The sequence below is a fragment of the Sinohyriopsis cumingii genome, chromosome 11 (genome assembly GCF_028554795.1).
Source record: "Sinohyriopsis cumingii isolate HCF-2022 chromosome 11, ASM2855479v2, whole genome shotgun sequence".
In the NCBI taxonomy this organism is placed as follows: domain Eukaryota; kingdom Metazoa; phylum Mollusca; class Bivalvia; order Unionida; family Unionidae; genus Sinohyriopsis; species Sinohyriopsis cumingii.
This window is the reverse complement of record NC_142971.1, coordinates 51,535,278-51,557,766: the sequence shown is the minus strand read 5'-3', so window position 1 is coordinate 51,557,766 and position 22,489 is coordinate 51,535,278. Positions and strand designations below refer to the sequence as shown.

The following is a 22,489-nucleotide window of genomic DNA, read 5'->3' as shown; positions in this document are numbered from 1 at the left end:
TACAGGAGTATACCCTACCAAACAACACTATAAGAGTATGCCTCACCAAACAACACTACAGGATTATACCCCACCAGCAAAACTACAGGAGCACATCTCACCAAAAAAAGCACTTCAGGAGTATACCCCACCAAGCAACACTATAGGATTACACACCACCAAACAACACTATAGGAGTACACACCACCAAGCAACACTAGAGGTGAATATATTGGATGAAAAGCAATCAACATCATATGGATGCTGCCCTCTATCTGTCATCTGAATGTCCATCATACTGTCCATCCCACTTCTCCTTGTGCCCTTTAAAGCCTTTTGAGATGGCAAGATGAAACTTAGCATGATAATGCACCATCAGATGAAGTAACAAATTGCTTTGTGTGTCCTATCTTCAAGGTCAAAGTCACAACTCAGTAATTTACTGTTTTTTTAATAACACTTTCCTTGGTACACTGCAACTTTAACACCATTTGAGACTAAGGGATGAAACCTGGTATACTTGTACATATCACTAGAAGCTGTGGGTCATTTACTAGAGTGGGGTTGTTATTTTCATGGTCAAGGCTGTAGTAGCACAATATTTTATTTTCCATCACACTTTCCCCTCTACTCAGTAAGTTTGGAACTTGAGGATGTGCTTGAGAGCAGTTTGAAAAAGTTATAGGAATAACATTACAAAAAGTTAAAGTGCAGATATTTCAGTGATGGTTGAAACTGCATCAGATGTTTTTTTTTTCATTTTGTAAGGATCACACATCTAGGTGAATTTGTGTCAAATACTTACCAGTTTGGAAAGTATCACCATGATTAACTAGGTGAATTTGTGTCAAATAGTTACCAGTTTGGAAAGTATCACCATGATTACCTAGGTGAATTTGTGTCAAATACTTACTAGTTTGGAAAGTATCACCATGATTAACTAGGTGAATTTGTGTCAAATACTTACCAGTTTGGAAAGTATCACCATGATTACCTAGGTGAATTTGTGTCAAATACTTACCAGTTTGGAAAGTATCACCATGATTACCTAGGTGAATTTGTGTCAAAAACTTACCAGTTTGGAAAGTATCACCAAGATTACCTAGGTGAATTTGTGTCAAATACTTACCAGTTTGGAAAGTATCACCATGATTACCTAGGTGATACTTACCAGTTTGGAAAGTATCACCATGATTACCTCGGTGAATCTGTGTCAAATACTTACCAGTTTGGAAAGCATCACCATTATTACCTAGGTGAATTTATGTCAAATACTTACCAGTTTGGAAATATCACCATGATTACCTTTAAGAAGCTTTCAGAGAGTCAAAGTTATTTGACCTGCATCAGAAGTTGATAGAAACTGGTGCACATTACCAAGTGTGTCAGATATGATCCTATAAACTGTCTATTGACCATTGCCATGTGTGTAGGATATGATCCTATAAACTGTCTATTGACCATTGCCATGTGTGTAGGATATGATTCTATAAACTGTCTATTGACCATTGCCATGTGTGTAGGATATGATCCTATAAACTGTCTATTTACCATTGCCTAGTGTAGGATATGATTCTATAAACTGTCTATTTACCATTGCCTAGTGTAGGATATGATTCTATAAACTGTCTATTGACCATTGCCATGTTTGTAGGATATGATCCTATAAACTGTCTATTGACCATTGCCATGTGTGTAGGATATGATCCTATAAACTGTCTATTGACCATTGCCATGTGTGTAGGATATGAGCCTATAAACTGTCTATTGACCATTACCAAGTGTGTCAGATATGTTGTTGTGGGGTTTAATGCCATTTTTCAGCACACGATTGGCTATACATTGCGGCCAGTATTAATGGTGGAGGAAGATCCTGGGAAACCCCGGGAAAGGACCACCGACCCATGAGAAGCTACTGGCAAGCTTTCTCACATACCAACATTGGCTGAATCCAAGACTCGAACCCACGCAGACAGAGGTGAGATGGCAGTGATCCAATACGGAGAGTGCTTTAGACCACTCAGCCACTCAGGGCCCCATGTCAGACATGACCCTATAACTAACTATTGACCATTGCAATGTGTATAGGATATTATCCGATAAATTAACTATTGACCATTGCCATGTTTGATGGATATGATCCTATAAACTGTCTATTGTATTGACCATTACCAAGTGTGTAGGATATGATCATATAAATTGACTATTGACCATTACCCTGTGTGTAAGATATGTCCTTATAAACAAGACTATTGACCATTACCTTGTGTGTAGGATATGATCCTATAAACAGACTATTGACCATTACCAAGTGTGTACGGATATGATCCTATAAATTTTGTGTGCGTGAACATGCAGTGTTTCTCCAACTGTAAACCCAAGGGTCAAGTCCAGTTAATTTTTTACCCAGTAGTGGGTGGTCATATAATCAGGTAAGGATATTTTAAGTGAATATTCACCATGGGATACATATGGTGTTTAATAGGTGTCTAATTGAAGAGTTTTGAAATAGCACGGTCTATGATTGACATTGAAGAAGTTGGTGTCATTCTTCCTAATGTACAAACTTTGTTTTGTTTTCATTTATGTAGGCTGGTCATCCTACCATCCAGTTGCAACAAATCAGCATTTTGGGATACCATGTAATGAGTTGTTGGTAAATGATGTTTGTCTGCCACCAGGAGAGTTGTCATTTGGGAGATATTACACCACCATGAAGGAGTATGTTAAATCTGTCACTGCTTTTTCATTTCATTAATTTAGGATTAAAATTGAGATGATGAAGCAAACATAATAAAATTTCCAATGAATAGCTGTCATACTACACTGCATTTTGTATAAAAGGTTTCAAAAAAGAACTAGCTCTATATTAGTTTTTATTGATTCCTTTATGCAGGAAATCCAATAAATACTTTTTAATGTTGTCTGCTTTATACTTAGGAAACATCACATTGATTTATAAGCAAGTTAAATTATTTTTCACCAAGCAATTTTTTATGTTATGATCATGTCTATTTTATATATATTTAAGATTTTTAAATTTTAATAACATAATAGCCACTGATTTATCTCTGTGCACAACAGATTATCAGGTCCTTGTGTATGTGATATGGCAGCCATTGATTTGTGTCTGTGCAAGACAATAGGTCTAAATGTATATGATATGGCAGCCATGAATTTGTCTGTGCAGTACAGATAAAAAAGTTTTTATGTATACTATATGGAGCCATTGATTTATGTCTCTACAAGGTTGATTTACAAGTCCTTAGGTATATTATATGGCAGTCAATGATTTGTGTCTGTGAAAGGTAGAATGGAAAGTCCTTGTGTATATTTTATGGCAGCTTTTGATTTGTGTCTGTGCAAGATAGCAGGTCCTTATTTATATTATATGCCAGATGTTTATTTGTGTCTGTTACAAAAAAATGAGCAGGTCCTTATATAAAAAAATATGTATTTTCAGTTTTACGTATGAAGATACCAATGCAGTGCTTGCACTTGAAAGCATGAAGGTATGGACCTACATGTGTCTTGCAGTCTATTCATCAACTAACTAGTATACGTAACAATTATATTAATATTATAGAATATTGACACCAATTTATAACAAGCCTTATTGAAGTGAAATTTTGTATATAGCAGTTACCAACGACTATGCAAGTTTATATTGTGTATAATTCATGCATTTTTCCTGTTTTGTTTAAACTAAAAATATTGTTTGTCCCCAGCAGTTCATTACAAGCACGTTGTTGTACATTTCCTAATGTATGTTACAAAACACTTTTTGAGAGTGATTTTCATCAAGAAATAAGTTCTTCCTCTGCAGTAACTTTTTATGGTGTAACAATGAAGTCATGTCAGTACCGATGTTCAGTTTTTAGTTCCATATAATACACACAGACTGGAACTGTTTATGTATTTTCACCATATGTATCCCATATTTAAATTCCATTTACAATTTATAAGTGAGAATCTTGGAAGTGTTGAAAGGATGGGTATATGATAAAGTTGTGACCATATTTATGGTGTGTTCTGAACCTGGAAAAGATGTATGAATGTCACTATGTCTGATGGTTTAAATGAATCCTTATGCAAAGACCAAACTTGTTCTTTATGTCAACAAGAACAAAATGCTTGTGTAGGTTTGTGTATGTACAAATCAGCTATTAATGATGACTGACTAATGACTTTAAATAAACAAGAGTAAAATCTTTTGGATCAATGGAATCCTACAGCTATGTGGTTTTACTCTACTTAATTAAGTACTGAATTAGTAATTATCATCAGTTATCTCTGCAGTACATTAAGCATGCAGAGATGTACATATTTCATGTTTATGGGTTATTTCTATTTGAATATACATGGATAATCCACATATATTTTCCTATCATTGGATATGTTTTCTTGATATATAGCGGAGAAAGGAGCCAGATTTCAGCCCAAGATGCAGCCATTGTTCTCCAGCAAAGACTAAGAGGCCCACAAAAGGAGAGCCCAAACCTAAACGTCCTATGAATGGGTTTATGCTGTTTGCCAAGGAATTCAGGATGGAATATTCCCACCTGTACCCCAATAAGGACAACAGGTATTGCCTTAAATGTATCTCTCATTCATCATCCAAAGTTTATCTGGTATGGGGTAATTTATGTTTTAAATTCTCAAAGTTGGGCAGATATTATTTAACTGAGATATGTAGCAGACCTATCTGGTTGTTGTTGAGCCCACCTTAGAAGAAGCTTTAGTATAGTGGTCACATTGTCATGTGTGCCTTTTCCCCCCTTCAGATACCTTCCCTGATCACATTAAGATGAGGATATGAGCCTGCTACCTCCTGAATCCAGCCCTACTAAAAAGACAAATCCATCTTTTCTATCTCATGTAAATAAAGGGTAATAACTCTTGCCAATTATTACCCTTGTCAATTAACACCCCTTGCCACCATCAGTGTTGCTCGTTTTTTGCTTAACTCCCTTACTGTCAACTTTATGGAATTGGATTTATTATGTGCATGAATCATTCCTGTATCGGTTATTGGCATACATATTTTTTTCAGACTTGGGGTGAATTTTTCACATTCTACGGATTTCGTCTATTTTGGCCATATGAATGCATGATGTCACTCATGGTTTAGCATACATGCCAACCATTATGCTTCAGCGTAATCATTAAAAATGATTTACCTAATTAGGTCTTATGTTAGCCTATATAGGGATTATTCCTTTTTGGTACATTAAAAATAAAAATCAAGCAATAAAAAGTTGTGAGAATATTCTAAAAACAAAGACTGCTGTTTAAGAATTGCATAAGAGTACAGTTGTCCATCCTTCTAACTAGGTATACATTTGCTTTCCTTATCTATTCATTGCAACGTTATACGACACATTTGCAAGAAAACAGATGGGTCTCTTCAATTTGAAATTTTGCCTTGCAGATTCATTATATTGATATTATAGTTCACTAGTAGACTAGTCTTATCTTGAAAGAAAATGGCATCAGTTTATTAAACAAATCAGGCTTTATTAATGGTTTGACTCATGGAAGTTTATATGACTGAACTATGTTGGAGCAGATGAATTTTTCAAAGTTCCAAACAAAGATCAGGTTAGAAAAAGGACCAGAACAGGATGATACACAAAATGAATGTGATGACCATCCTACAAGATCCAGCCATGGAATGGACTGAGTTTAGTTTTAGGGCTGCAATGGAAGAAATAAACGGGGTGTTGTTGGCTTCAGAATGCCCTTCACCCCACCCACCCCAGCTGCCAGTGTTAGGAGGCAGGAAAACAAGTTTGTCCGCTTCCAAGCCTCCTAACACTAGACATTGACCTGCCAACCTCACTGCCCATAGACAACCTACCAGTGGGTTCCTGACTCCTGAAATTCCAGTCTCACTGGATTACCCTATTTCCTCAGTATGAGTATATGATAAAGGTGATTTTGGAAGGGCTTTGGATTTTATTTTTCTGAACTCCTCTCTCCTTTTCACAGACATACCATCTAATGGGGAGAATGATAATTTTGGGGAGAAGTCTGATTTTCTACAGCAAGGGATATGGTCACTTATCAAGAAACAGGTGGTGGAGATTGTGCAAAAACCACAAGTGTTTAATTCCTGGCTCTTTCTTATCCAGAAGGTGAACAGCAAGTTGAGGCCAATCATCAACGTGAAATCACCTCAACCAGTGCATTATGTCTTATGTGACCGAAATTCGAGATGGAAAGGCATGATTAATATGTCTCTCCTTTAGTAAGGTATGCTGTCAATCTTGATTTGACAGACACATAGTTTCATGTTCCTATCTACTAGGCATCACAGAAATTTCATTTTTTTTGCCTTCCATGACACGGTTTATCAGTTTCAAGTCCCACCCTTTGACCTAAAGATCTTACCAAAGCCATGGATTGCATGATTGTCCTGTTCAGGTCAACTTCATTTATGTTTATGGCAGCCTACTTGGACGATATCCTCCAGAAACATATAGTAAGTTTTATTCTCCTCAGGGGCATAAACAATTCACTTTTGAATCATTTAGGTTTTCTAATGAACTGGCAATAATCTAGTCTTCATCCATCCCAGCATTTTGTACATCTGTATATGGAATTTCTCACCAGTCTCAATCTGGTAAGGCTTTCTCATGTTTTCATAGTATGGATCATTAAACTTGTGGAGTTCGTTTCCAACATGACTTGGATTTTAGCGAGAGGGTTATTGTAATTCCTCCGGTTATTCAGTTTAGAGATCCTGCATGGCCATCTTTTTATGCACCCCTTACCAATGACCTTGCTGGCCCTATGGCACCCCTTGTCAAGCCCTTTGATCCTTTGATCAGAAAGTCACAATCCTGCACAAGGTATGATCATTACTGCATCAGCAGTGCAGCTTAGGTTGACTCATGTGGATTCCACTGGAGCAGCCCGATGCAGAAATGTCATGTATTGATGCCAGTACATATAGTTGGGGTGCCCACTGATTTTTGGCCTCTGCTTTGGTCAGTGGCATATGGGAACCAGAGGATCTGCCTCTCAACCATAATCTTTTATCTAGATACAGCCTCACAGAAACAAATTTTGAATCTGGTGAGTCAGGTAGCGGTAGCCAAAATGACCACCAGACCCAATTAAAATTCAATGCAGCCTATTAGCTTTGCTGGATTCACCATGGAAAATTTGTCAGAAGATTTCAGTAATCATCATCATAACCAGATAGAGGGATCACAGATCACACAACTCTTGGCTGTGTTGCTTGTCAGATTAGAACAGGTTATCATTCACTTGAAGAATCCAGCCATTATTCCATAAAAGGATACCTGCAGTATTGGTTGGATGTTTGGCATTCCCTCCTCCTATTACCTGTTCTTCTAACATTAATGTGATTGGAGAATGTATTAGAAGGAGAAATAAAATTAAGTAAAGTATGTTTCTCCGAGAATACTTACCTGATCACACTACTTAAGAATAAGCAAGACCTAGTGATGGCAAGAGTTATTGCCCATTGTTTCTATGAGATAGAAAAGACAAATTTTGTTTTTTTTAGTAGGGATTTATTAAGAATCTGGCATGCTTTTATCCTCATATTAATGTGATTGATAAGCATTCTCTGGGAAATGTAATTTACTTAAAAATTTGATTTACATATGTACATATTTTGGTGTGTATTACATAACATAAACACTTATTTTAAACTCAGAATGAAAGGAAAAACTGTGTTCTACCATATAGCCTGCATGTAATTTAACCATTTTCCTCATGGAAGTGCCTTTGGATGCCTGTACCACATTCTCATGGAAGCACCTTTGGATGCCTCTACCTGATTTGCATTGAAGTGCCTTTGGATGCCTCTACACCATATTAGCCATTTTTAGCAAGTTTTGTTGTGACACCTTTGGGGAAAACTCCCTGTTAGATACTCCATTCATTGATGTGAATGACCATTACATCAGATCATGTGGTTGCTCTTTAAGCTCTATATGTAATCAGCTATTTAAAGTAACGAGGTCAGATTCTCCACTCTCCAAAATGGAGATCTTGATTTTGTTCACAATTTGCACCATTAGAAGTACTACTATGAAAACTTCAATAACTTAGGTAAAGGTTCTGATATTGATTTTGGCAACATTTAGTTTGTATAATTTGTCAAATTCAAATGATTCAGTGATGTATATGTAGACAATGAACTGGTAAATTTTGAGTATAAGACATGGTTGCTCGAATTGGTCACATGGTTCCATTGGCTTGACAGTGAACAAGTTCTCTCAAGATTTTAAAGCACATAAAAACCCTTCCGTGAAATATTATAATACAGCTATTATAATGATCTGATTTTGCTCGTGATTCTTTCTATGTATACTAGATGTGTAACTTTAGTACATGTATATCAACTGCCTACAAAGCCATGCACTATGAGTTAATGGGATAATTCACAAAACATTTGTGATAATTTGGCACTGTTTTTATTGTACAACATTATGCACTGATTGCAAATTAGTGCACTGATTACAGTTTGTTACGTTTAAATTGTTAACAGTAAACTAGTTCTATTAACCCTTTACCTCATTCAAGTGCTTTTGGACTCCTCTACTCCATTCTCATGGAAGCATCTTTAGACACTTATACCCGATTTGCATGGAAGCATGTTTTGATGCCTCTACACCATTCTTATGAAAGTACCTTTTAATGCCTGCTGTAAACATCAGCCATTTTGAGCTGGTTTTTGTAGCACAACCTTTGGGGAAAAAAACCCTATTGGAGACTACATTCATCTATGTAAATAAATATCCATATAAGCTCCAATTAGTTTAAATCCCAAGAATGCTGTGTTGTTTCTCTGCAAGTAAAATAATGTCTCCATTTCCACCAAAGAAGATTATCCTGTTAGTAAGTGCCTGTACACTTCCTGTAGTTAGTTGGCATTTGGACTGATCTTTACTCTTGCTGAGTATATTTGTTATTTTAAACTCAAAGATGTTGGTCTTCTGTTGGCAACAACAAAGGTATGACTGGTTATGAAGCTTGTGTGAGTAAACAACTGGCAATGTATTATATTAACATAAATTAACATTGTTAATTAAAACAAAGATTGAAAATATATACCAGGCAGCACAAATTCACTAAAATAATTCAGAATAAATATGTTAATTAGTAAACACTGTTAATTGCCTAAGAGTTGGGCCTAAGGAATAAAGGTGGGATATAATGCGAATTCATCTTTGGACATGTACGGTAGTTAGAGAGCTTAAGGCTGCAGACGTGAACTGTTGTCAAGATGACTTCTCAAGCACCTTAGGTATTCATGCTTAAATTGAACATACATTAAACTAGTTCATTAGGAAAAAATAAAACCTAAATGTGCCTCTGATGAGAACATTAACACTATCTGAATTCTAAATATTTTTCAGTAAAGAAATTACTAGTAAAGAAAATTGTTATTGGATCAACAGTTATAAAAAGTTTAAAATTGATGGGTACGATCATATTTGTTTTGCTCAGCAATGTGATACTTTGAACAGCTTTAATGTAAATTTGACAGTAGAACAAATTGCCAGTCATATTTACATATATTTCTAGTTGAGTCATAGAACAAAAAGCTACAGTTACGTGAAGTGATATTATTAATACAAAAACAGTCAAGAACAAGACTAGTTTGGCTTATTAATAATATTTAATTATTTAATAAGGCAAAAAAACAATTTAGTTACAATTATACAGATTCAGTATTTCACAATGAGTGATTGTGACATGTAGGCAACTTTAGTTCCATCAGATTGACCTGGAATTTGTTTTTTGTTATTCTGTAAAATTCACACCCCTTACTGAAAATGTTGTTGTTGTTGTGGTGGTTGGGTTTAACGCCATTTTTCAGCACACAATAGGCTATGCATAGCGGCCAGTGTTAATGGTGGAGGAAGAACCCGGGAAGAACCACCAACCCACGAGAAGCTACTGGCATGCTTTCTCACATATCCACATTTGCTGAATCCTGGACTCGAACTCATGCAGACAGAGGTGAGATGGCAGTGATCCGTAACAGAGTGCGCTTTAGACCACTCGGCCATCATACTGAAAATATGTAATTTGGTAAAATAAATTCATGTTATACCCATCAAATTATAGTACATATGTCCACACCCTAGATGAACATGAATGTTAAGCGTCTTTTATTTCTTTTTATTTGAATGCCATTCTTTCAAACACCCTTCATGACTGGAATATAGCTTCAGTATGCACTTCTCTTTAATTGATGTTGACCGCTGTGGTGGCTTGGTGGTTAGAACATCCACCTTGGATGCGGGAGGTCGTGGGTTTGATCCCCGGCCAAGTCATACCAGAGACTTACAAAAATGGTACTGACAGATGCCTTGCTTGTCGTTAAGCATTAAGAGGTTATTGTTAGGACTGGTCAGCCTAGTGTCAGGATAATGTAACATTACAGACATCGTAGTGATATGACTGATTTTTTTTTAAAGCTATGTTAAAAATCAAAATCACGTCACATCACATTATATCACTTTAACTGAAGTCATAATGGCTCATCCCATACGGCAAGGATATTTCACTTTTTCACAGTGATAGCACATTAATCTTGAGATTAAACTTGGTGTTAAGTTTTTTCTTTAATATTTTAGCAATTTTGTCAATTTCTCAAATACATATGGTCACATAGTTATGCTTCTTGATATGTGGATATTCTGGATGTATACAACAACAGTTTACCCTAATCTGATGATTGTGACACGCATTTCATGTTTTATTTATATCAGTTTCATATGGATGATTGGTTAGGGAGTCATTCAGCTTACTTTATGGATATGTTATGTTAGTGAAATACCAGATCAGCATAGGTTGGTTTGGTAATTGGTGCTGATCTTTTTTAGTTCTTGAGTCACCGATCACCAGGTAACTGGACTGTTCTTCAGATCAAGTACTGGGTTTTGACCACTGGCCATAGGGAAGAGCGCAGATCAAAAATATCCATTGTTTTGTTTCTTGTCGATCCTATTGGGAATTGGCTCTGGGTTTTGACAACCCATAAGGAGGAATGGATTAGATAAAGATCCTCCTGTTTTTGATGTTCCCATTCAACCTTTCCTTGATTTGTAGACTCCTGCCACCCAGTAATGAGTTGGCCATGCCCTCATTTCCTACAGTTGTATTTTGCTATGGTTTCATGGATGGGCAGACTGGGTAAGCCATAGGTTATCCCCTCACCAACACCAGCCTCATTAGTGAGAGGTGATGGGATGGAGAAGAAAACAAAAAAATCAATTCTGTCAACAACACCTCCACCACCACCATAAAAGCCTCTTCTCCCAGGAGGGAGATGAGATAAAATGATCCTGCCTCATGATAAGTGCAAAGACATGATGACAAACTGTCCATGTTTAATGGTTTTTGATGTTACATCCTTCTCATCTGTTGGGGTCTTATTGTTCCAGCCAATGGTCAGGTGATGCAGAAGGTGAGGTCTAAACGTTAGATAAGGCAGTAATTGGGTCTTCAACCTCCCTCCCAAAGAATAATTGAATACTTGGATCCTCTTGAGTTTGGAATTGCTCTCTAGTTTACAACACACTTAGATTGCCCTCCTGAAGGATCTATCTCTGTCTTGGGAGAAGTGACATATCTAGGACTAAACCCCAGTCAGGAGAAAATGGATCTCATCCTTTCTCAGAATTTTGTTTATATGGGGATGAATTTTCTCACCCATCAAAGAATATTCCATGTTCCGTATGAACAGAATCTCATGATTACTTGCTCTCATTGCAAGACCAAATATATGCATTGCCTGCTTCCCTCACCTCTCAAAGTCATGGATCATCCTGGTAACTCCATAGTAGCTTCAGTAATTGTACTTCAAAGATCTCTTGAACCTGTTAGTTGACAATCCTATGGACATGCTATTAAGTTGGGATCTGCCGTTTCAGTACAGAGGGTCCACTTTTGCATGCCTTTGCTCAAATTCTTCTTTGTGCCTGGCTCATATCAAACAATCTGTCCACCAGGATCACAGTCTTAGCTTGGTTTAAAGGCATCACCCAGGCTAGAAGTTTTGTGATGACATTTGGTGAATGTTTTCATATTGGTGCAGTAGGAAATGCATTGATCTTGTCTCCATTTCATTAACTATAGTTGCAGATTTTCTGTCTTTGAGGAAAAATATTCATCACTATCTACTATTAACACATTAATCCCTGGAGGTTTTTGCCTGAAATTCAAGTAGGAAACGCATTTTGAAAGCTTTTTCTGAATACATCCTAATACATCAACTTCCAGGTGATTTTCCAGTAACCTAATGCCTAGTTGTGTTAGAAACATCATATTTCATTTATTCTAAATGCCCATCTTATACAGCCTTTTGCAAAGGTTCATCTGTCTGTTTGTAGTTCGTACCGGTCTGTCTTAGATCTGAGACGAATAAGTCTAAAATCTGGACACAAAATCAGATTCCAAATTTGGGCAAATTTTGGGTGGAAAAAATCGGGTTAAAAAAATGAGGTTTTTCCCCTTGTATTTTTTAGAGCAACTAGAACTTCCAGATTATTTGGTATCATTGTAGAGCTATATCTGTCTACCTTTCTATAATACCACCCACTTTAGTGTATCCTACATGACCTTGACACTACAGAGCTCGGCAGTAGGCTACTACCTCCTGCCACGTAAACTCGTCTCCAGGGGTTAATGTGTTAACAAGGATTTTAAATTTATTTACAAATCGTCAAGGAATGGGTAAATTTGTAATTTATGTGAATGTCAATCCACAAGTGATTAAATATGCAAGGAATGTTTAAATTTTCTGATGTCATCAAAATGCACCCATTAATATATTAACCCCTGGAAGTTTTTTGTTGTTTTCACCTGAAATTCGAGTAGGAAACACATTTTAAAAGCTATTTCTGAATACATCCTAATACATCACCTTCCAGGTGATTTTCCAATAACCTAATGCCTAGTTGCATTAGAAACATCTATTTTCATTGGCTATTTGGCTCGTGTATGAGCAAAAGGGTAAAAGTTGGAGGGTTTTTTTCTCTCTTGCTTAACGGACCCATTATTTTCGTTTGGAGACCACTCTTTATTCCAAATGCCCATCTTATCCTACTTTTTGCAAAGGTTCATCTGTCTGTTTGCAGTTCATACTGGTCTGCCTTAGATCTGAGACAAAGAAGTCTAAACTCCAGACACAACATCGGATTCCTACCATGGGCGAATTTTGGGCGGAAAAAAATGAGATTTTTCCCTTGTATTTTGTAGTGCAACTAGAAATTCCAGATTATTTGGTATCATTGTAGAGCTATATCTGTCTACCTTTCTGTAATACCACCCACTTTAGTGTATCCTACATGACCTTGACACTACAGAGCTCGGCAGCAGGCTACTACATCCTGCCACATAAACTTGTCGCCAAGAGTTAATGTGTTAAGGGATATAGAGAAGCCAACTCCAGTTCTCTTTAACCTCACCATGGGCTCCAATGTAGTTTGTCAGATCCACATCTTTCAGAACTGATTACCAGTAGGTACTTGAGCTCGAGAGACCAGTCTCATGCATTTTAATGCGAAGGCGTGTTTTTGATACCTTTTGAGTGAACTTTATGCTTGACATGTTTCCTTCTCCCCCTAGTGTAGGTGAGCAGGTATAGTGAAATTTGTTGTTTATGGTTCAGGGATAACTATGACTCAGTCTTTCTTCTTTGTCAACCAGGGTTTCTGGTCAAGAATCGTCGGCAATCCCCAGTCTCAGTTGTATCTGTATTTTTCTTTTCCTAGTTAGAGCTTAACATTTCTATGTATCCAAATCAAATGACAAACCAGTGGGTTTATTACAACTATCTTGTCTTAAAATAAGTAATAGAAAAGAGTGAGAAGCAACAAGCTTTGTAAAATTCAACAATTTTGTTTATTTCCCTAGAATACAAAGTGAAAATGTAAAAATAAATTATGGCATTGCAAATTAAATCCCAAATAATCCTTGAATTTCTGTCACAAGTCCTAATAAATAAACTTGCAAATAAACTTGTGGTATTTCAAAATAAATTCAATGCTGATGTGTTGATGTCTTGTGAAGTGGAGATGGGCCAAGTCTTTTGTTGAATCACTGTAATGTAATCCAAGAATATATTCTTGTCTGAATTCACTGTAACATCAAGTCAGTATCTCTTGCCAAGAATATTACAGAGCACTTTGTATTTCCAGAGAATTATAAATAATTCACCCAAATCAAAGTCAGAATAAAACAGTGTAAATGATTCTGCTCTGATGTAATTGCAGGAATAATTAATTTTTTGAGTAAACAAGATTATATAAAAAATGATATACAAAAAAAAGAGCCAGGGTATAGGACAAAAGTTCATTTCTAGAACAATCCAAGCTATAATTAAACAAGGTCTGTTACTAAAATTATACTAATGAACATGATAAACATAATGTCCTTGACTCAGACAAAGATAAATGTTTACTTCTGTTGATAATGATCCATAACATTATTAAACTCACACTCAGAGAGAAAATATTAGCTATGTATTAGTTGTTTACCGAATTAAAGAATCAGTGATCTTGGTCAGTAGACAGTGAACTTGATTGTGAACAAGGTCAGCTACAAATTACAACTTTACTTAACCCATAGCAAATTAATGAAATGAAAAAAACTTAAAATTTACAAAACAGGTTGTAACCATCTTTTTCTAACTCTGGAAAGTACCTCTTATATTTCAGAATAGTTTATCAGTCTTGCACTGAGAGTGATATCTCTTTCATGAGAATCAAAGCCCATGAAGTCAATGGTATTATTGTATGTTAGGCCTTATCAGCTTTATTTAATAAATTTTATTTTGGATGGTATCTTAAAAGTCACCTTCTGTGTTCTCACCCCATTTTTTCTTCATTTTACCTTCAAGTATTGTCACACCGGAGTGAGAGTATTTATGCTTTGGGCCCAATTATATCAGCCCAAAGAAATTGTCAAGCCATCCCGTTTGCATTATTGCTTCTTACTAACAGCACTGACAAATTCACTTTGACAGCTTATCATAAACCATCCGCCTCCCTCTGGACTGACAGATTAATGAAAATAATAATAGTGATTAATGTATTAATGCTATGAAAATTTCATTTTTTGGGAGGTAAAATTACATTTTCGTTATGTAATACTTACCTTTCATTACAAGTTCCCTCCTCCATCTGCACTCTGATATCCCTGGTCCAAGTTAAAGAAGGGTGATAGTCTGATTGTTATTAGTGGACTAAGGTATCGGACTGGAAAATGTTTTTTATTGTAGACCTCCATTAACAAACTGGAGGAGGGAATAATCTCCTTGGACTGGGGACAAGCACCAGGTAAAGATACGGATGTATGTTATTTTTGCCCAGAAAAACACTACATTAAAAGAAAAAAGATAATTAAAGACCAGGAAAAGGTACCGCCATGTTGGCCTATTCTGCGCGTCAGATAATTCTGCGCAACGATGCGTCATTTCTGTAAACATTGGATCACATGCTATTTTGGGTCAAAAATCCATTTTGTATCCAGAAAGAAGAATCATACATTAATTAAGAAAAGTGATATTGATAAAGTGTACAAAAATATCCCAAATTTAGACATGAAATGCACATAAAAATGTGATTTCTAAATGGCAATGTGAAGACCCACTCCATGACCTTGTTGAAACGGTAACCCAGAAAATTATATTTACTATGCATCTTTTAGAATCATACAAATAAATACATTGTATAAAAGATGGAAATGTGTACCTTAAAACAAAGCTATTTTAATCCAAGTTTCCAATTTGGTAAGAAGTTGTCCCACACGTACAAAATCGTCTGCTACCCAGCATGTCTACTTGCTGTTACAACATAAATTCTCAACAAATTACCTGGCATATAGTCTGTTTCTAAATTCTGTAGTAATTTTCCCCCATCAACAAGATGATGTAACACATTACATCCTATTCATTATTATTTTTCTTCCATGTACATGTAATAGCTTATTTTTCATAAAATGCTGAACTTTACTAACTTTTTTACAAGATCGGTTTAGGTTGCTTAATATCTCTTGCCATTTATTGGCATTTTTACATTGAATTTTGTAAAACTAGTTATAAACCTGACCTAATTACTTGACTGAACTGCTGACAGAAATAGTCCAAAGTAATATATTTCATTTCTGTAGCAAGATGGATAAACATTACATCTTTTAAAAGCTATGCGCAGAATAGGCCAAAATATCGCGAGTCAGGAAAAACAGAGGAGTGATATCCCCTGTGTCCAAAATTAATATTATTTTGAACAGAATATTCTGGTGACAATTGCATCTTTTCAAATGGTAAGCATTGCTGTATTTTATTTTTGTCAATTGCTCAAATTCAGTATGCGTTTTGCTTCAATATTGGAAACGAAAACCTTAGGTGCACAGAAATGCCCGACAGCAGTGTATGCTCGCTAGTGTCCATTATTGGTCTATGCATCTTTGAATAGTCTATCTATACTGTACACGAACAGATTGTTTATAGTGTCATTTCCTTGTTAGGGTGTTTATTCTTCAAACTACACCCTTGTCAATATCACATATTCTCAGATTCTGTTTTTTAGCATAATAACTACTGTAACAGACAATTAGCAGCTATGTTTCTGTGGGATATCAATATGCAGCTCTGAATATATTTCCATTTTATATATGTATAAAAACAAGTATGATGCTGTGCAAGAAATGGCACATCTCTGTAACTTTATATTGTGGTCTATTTTAGGACAATTAGTGTGATGCTGGGTGAAAAATGGCGTAGCATGTCAGATGATAAGAAGCAACTTTATGGAGAGCGTGCCCGTGTCATGGCCGAGGAACAGAAAAAAATTCATCCTGATTGTTGGAAGAGAAAAAGATAAAAAGGGTCACTATCATTGGTGTTGAGAGAGAGTGTATGATGGTAAGTGGCTGTATTTTTGTCTTGCCAGCAATAGCATAGTACATATCTAGTGTATGACTTTTCCTGTAGGGGATGTTGTCATTGTTTTTGTTGTCACAAATGAGATTTTGTTGTTTAAGAAAATTTGAAAAACTTAATTGTGTAATATAGATACAAAAGCTGCTTGCAGGTAAAACAAAATTTAGTCCTTATTTACTGTAATCAAGACTGTTGAGATTGGTTTGGTAGTGAGCTCTTTGGAGGCACTTTGCTAATGACCTGCATAATCACAATAGTTTAAGCTAGTGAATCCTGACAATCTCACCCAGTTGTTATTTTAATTTGGTTCAACAAAACATCCTTCATTAGTGTTATGATGTGGTATTTATACATGATAGGCAAGATTATTCAGGTCACAAGAATTCAAAGAATTAGTTCATGCAAACAGTGTTTTATTCCTTGATATTCTAAGATTTACTGTAACTTTATGACTTAAATTTAATCACCCAAATGTATTCATTCTCCCTCCCCGCTCCCAACATACATACATATCATTTCAAGTGCTTAAGGCTCATACAACTTGCCTGTGAACTATGGTAGTACAGTGGAAGCCCCACTGTAATGCGATAATTGGAGTCCAAAAAATTGGATTGCATTAATAGCTGGGTCATGTTAATTAGGGATTTTACAGTATTTTACTTTGTTCAGAGAACAACTCATTGGTACATATACGTATATTCATGTCTAATGTATATGAGGAATAGGGTATCACCACCGTTGACTATCGTGCCATCATGGCATGCAGTTCATCCATAATGCATGTAATTCCATTGAAATATTGCACTCAGATTTACAATATTCAATAATTTTTTGTTCCAGATCATTGTGTCTGAATTTAACGTCTTATAGATAGCATGACCAGAGTATTAATACTGTTTACTTGCCGTCTGATATCGTACTGTCAGGGCTTACAATTAATCCATAATACATGTAATTCCATTGTAACAATTTGCACACATATTTAAACTATTCAATAATTTTGTCACATATCATTAGGTCTGAATTAAATGGGAAAAATTAACAGCAAATTAGGTTAAGAAAGACTAAGCACATGTATGGTTCATTACGTTCCAGGGTCTATGAATGGTGTCTGTACAAATTTCATGCTGCTAAAATTTTCTCATGCATTTCCGTGTATATTTATTCATTGTAAACTTCAAATAATGAATGCTTGTATGCCTATTAGTTTGAATGACTACAGCAAGAATAATTAACAATCAACACGTTTTCAGCGTGCATATAACTTTTACTTAAGATTTTGTGAATATTGAAAGAAACACGTGAAAACTACTATACTAATCACTGCGCAAAGTGTAGAGAACGAATTGCGTTTGTGAACTTGCTTCTCCATAACAGTAAAATATTTTTGTAATAAATAGGAAATTAATAACGAGTTCATAAGCAAGCTCTATACACAAGTAAAACCCGAGAACTAAGTGTAGTAGGCGTCCAATGGTCACGAGTCACTTTTATAAAACAATTTAAGCTGAACAAGTGTACAATTTCATGCCCTTTCAATTTCCAGCTAATAAAGTGGACATTATTTACTGGTCAACTGATTACGTCTAATAACACTGCCAAGCCCAGCAAACATGTTGGCAGCTTTCGCTTTTTGATGTTTACTAAATTGTGAGATTCTTTTGCCAACCATCGCATTGTCTGCTGTTTGGTTGTGTATGCAGTTGAAGAAGAAACACATGTTGACTATTGTTTGAGCAATGATTGTATACAGAATTAAGTGAAGCCAATCACAAAGATGACTTACTGGCTTTACTCATGGATCAGTAATAAGTAACATTTCCAGTAATGTTTATTTTTGCATAACACTTCAAGAACTTGGTGAAATTGTTAAATTTCAGAAGATACGCCACAATTGTATTATATTAAAATTCATATGCGAACTCTTCCCCAAAATGATAAGAAACGTTTTACACCCTATTTCTCGTACTGAGCCAGGAAACCAATGAAAACAGGTTCCCCTTGAAAAATATTGAATTAACAGTATGTAATTTCCAAAGATATACACAATTTTCTGTTACAGGAAGATTGACAACTAGCAAGTTGGTGAGAGGAAGGTAATGTACAAGAGGAAGTCTTAAGAAAACTGATCTCAACTTTTTTCATCACTGCCTTGTGAGATGGCTCGCATCATTAACAGCAGGAAAAAAGACTGGTTGTAAAAACAAGAGCACATTCTTGTATATTTTTATTATGATTATTGAAACTTTCATTGTGAAATATTTTATGTATATGGAGATTATAGGTGAACATTTTTAACATCTTTTCCACTGAGATATTTCTTTGAACTCATCTATATATTAACAAAGTGTTTACATTTATTGATTGACTTTATTTTCAACACTGGCTGTTAATTATACTTTCTTGTCATATGGACCCATATGCACCATTTTAAAAACCAGTATGTTTAAGAAGAGGAAGATAAACACAGGAGGCACATCAGTATAAAGGATACCCAGAAATAAAGGACACCTAAACTTTTGTCGTCTCTTTGATGTGCGTCATACACGGATTTCAGTGTGATTGAGATCTGGATGACAAATTCCTCTTATGCATCTTAAAAATGAGGATCTACTTAGTCTTGACAAAGTTTCTTTTTTGTTTTAGAGACAGGAAACTCTCATTAGAAATTTTCAAAGTTGTTAAAATTTACTTTGCTTTTCATTTCATTAGAAAGATGTAATCATAAATGGGAGATAGAAAGAGTTTTTTTTTTTGTTTTCAGTCATTCTAAGTTTCATATAACCATCTTTGCATTTTTCTTGTTTCTCCAGAGTGTATAGAAAATAACTAGTCAATAAACATTGCTATTTGGTTATCTTTCAATGCAAGATGCTGGAAATTTCTTGCCATTTCATAGGAACATTTGAAAGATGTTGAAAATGGTGGCTATTTATATACTTGTTTTAACAGACTTGAAGATACTTATCTGCGAATTTTGTCTTCTCAGAGATTATCATACATTTTGTTGCCATTAGCCGAAACCCATAATTAATCTAGCTCAGTATTTGTAATTTTCCACATTCCATATTATTTCAAGCAATTTATAATTGTAAATGATGTTAAGTATAGCCTAGTTTATATTTTATACAGAGACAACTTTTAAAAAGACAATCTGTCTTTAAATTTTCAGTGTTGCTAATATTTTAAAGTGACTCTAGTTGAAAAAAGATGACCGGTAGAAAAATATCATACAAATATGTTTTGCTTAAATTTGATTTAGATATTTGAAAAGATAAATCCTGCTGAGGAAGAAGTATTTCTTTGTTACATGTAAAAATGAATTTAAGTTATCATAGATTTTATCTATTTGTTACTAGTTCAGGTCAACACAGTTGACTTAATGTTTACAAGAAAAAGTTTTTACAAAATGTTCATTATGTAAGATGGTACAAAGAATTTTAAAATTTGTTGGAAATGATTATTTCACGCAGAGATTGCAAAAAGTTATTTTTTGTTAGGAAAGAGTCCATTTCCTGAGCTAAATGTCATCTTTTGACAGGAAAGAGTCCATTTCATGTAGGTAAAAGTAATAAAGAGTCCATTTCTGTGGAGTTGAAAACAGAAGAGCAAAATCTGTTGTGTTGATAGAGCTTTATGTCGTCATTGCATTTGAAATGCACTATCAACAGCTTGGTTGTGGACAACTTTCTTACTTAACATTATGCATGGTAGAATCAAATGGTTTGCATAAAGCATGGGACTGTTTTACATCCTAAGGGATCACCTAAGGGATCAGTGTTGATAAAGATTAAAATTTCAGTGTAGTTAAGCACTGGATATTCCATTTCATTCCAAAAAATAATTTTACACATACTCTGGAAGGAATGGTATTGAGACAAACACCATTCCGGATTTCATCCTTTGGTTTTTTACCTCTTTTTCTTTTTTTTTTGCAGAATGAATAGTGTCTTGATAATAAATATTTCCAAACAAAACCTAAATTACTTAAAAGATTTTGTGAAATTCTTGTTGTATGCCATTCATTGACAATGCTTTTTTCTTCTTTTATCTTCCTTTTGATACATTACAACCCCTGGTCCTCATATTATTGGCTGTGAGCAACACACATTCATGGTCAAAACTGTGTTGACCCTGAAAATACAGATACCAGCCATTCCAATTTTTGCAGAATCATTCCAGTTTTTAACCTCCATTTATGTCATTATTATTACTTCTATCAGATTCCAATTTTCCAGGACAACAAAAGTTGTTGTATGTGAACTGATATAACTAGATAACTGAAATGCTTGAAAGAGTACCAGACCAGTTGCAAAAGCAAATCATTCACCTTAGCACCCTTATTCACCAGAGAAAGTTTGAGAAAGATGTGAAAATGAGAGCAGCTAATAAGGATGTTATCTGTACAAAAGCAGGATGTCTGCTACAGAAATTACAATAATGTACACTATTCCAAGCAGAATACTCTAAGCATCAACATTTGAATACCATGCTTTTGCAGTCCTTTCTTGATACACTTCGTCATATCTCATGGTGGGAAGGATGACTGAAGAAAAACTTTTGAATCAGAAACCAATTTAAATTGAAAAGATTAAGTGCTAAAAATAAAGGATACAAATTGGAAGTATTCCTATTTTAGATTCAGATGCTGAGTTTGCATGTCTGAAAGTGTCAGCTTGTCATGGCTAAACAACAGTAGAATCAACATTATTGGTTCTGATCTAATGGTGTCATATTTGAATAGGTCTGGGTATGTGCTGTGTGTATTCAGTCTTGTTTTATACAGAAGTGAATAAGGTATTATGTAAAACTGACTTCTATGCTTTATGTTCCTTTGAATCTATTATGATGGAGTAAAATTTGTGACAAATCAATTTATTATTTTGTTTTTTTCTTCAGTTTTGAGATGTTTATAGTGTTAAAGTGCTCATCTTTAAAATCTAGTCCTATGTCTAATAGTTAAGATTATGTATTTAAATCCAAAATTATATAATATTAATGATCTCAACAAACATTTTTTCATAGATATAATAAGTGTATTCATGTAGATTTTGTACATTGTCACTAGAAAAAGCATTATATACATTTAGCATTTATATTATTAGTTTTATGTTAAATACATCAGCTGCACTGAATGTTTTTTGTGCAAAATGGTCTTGCCTTTAAGACAAACCATCATGAATTTCGGTAGATCCTAATTCAATTTTTTAAAATTGTGTCATGAGATTTATTGTACACAATATTTGCTTTCAACCATGTATAGACCCCGTTTTCAGATTCAGTAAGGGATATCATTTAGGTCTGTCTAGCTTTTTTAAATATTGCTGATCTTGTAGGGCATTTTAATTTGATGGTTTGCTGTTAAGATAGAGTACTACCACTGGGAGCATTCGTGGAAATAAGAAAGGCTACTGAAATTGTTTCTAGAATAATAAGGGCCCCATTTGATGAGGGCAGTGGAGCCCTATAGTAATCACAATGGTTGTCATAAATTTGGTTTCCATAAGGTAATCAGATAGATTGAAATTTGCCCCAGATTACCCATGTTGATAACTTTGGAATTTGTTGCCAACC

The 22,489-nt window shown here is 35.0% G+C and overlaps 1 protein-coding gene across 1 annotated transcript in view; it reads left to right on the top strand.

Annotated features, from left to right (window-relative positions):
- LOC149788447 (HMG box-containing protein 1-like) overlaps positions 1-20,045 on the top strand; it is a 72,996-nt gene extending 52,951 nt beyond the window's left edge. Inside the window, exons 9-13 of the mRNA XM_089975718.1 lie at positions 2,571-2,700; positions 3,443-3,491; positions 4,395-4,564; positions 16,721-16,897; positions 18,978-20,045. Coding sequence (XP_089831844.1) covers positions 2,571-2,700; positions 3,443-3,491; positions 4,395-4,564; positions 16,721-16,856 — 485 coding nt within the window. The 3' untranslated portion in view covers positions 16,857-16,897; positions 18,978-20,045. The remainder of the gene's footprint in view (positions 1-2,570; positions 2,701-3,442; positions 3,492-4,394; positions 4,565-16,720; positions 16,898-18,977) is intronic.
- Positions 20,046-22,489: the final 2,444 nt, after the last annotated feature.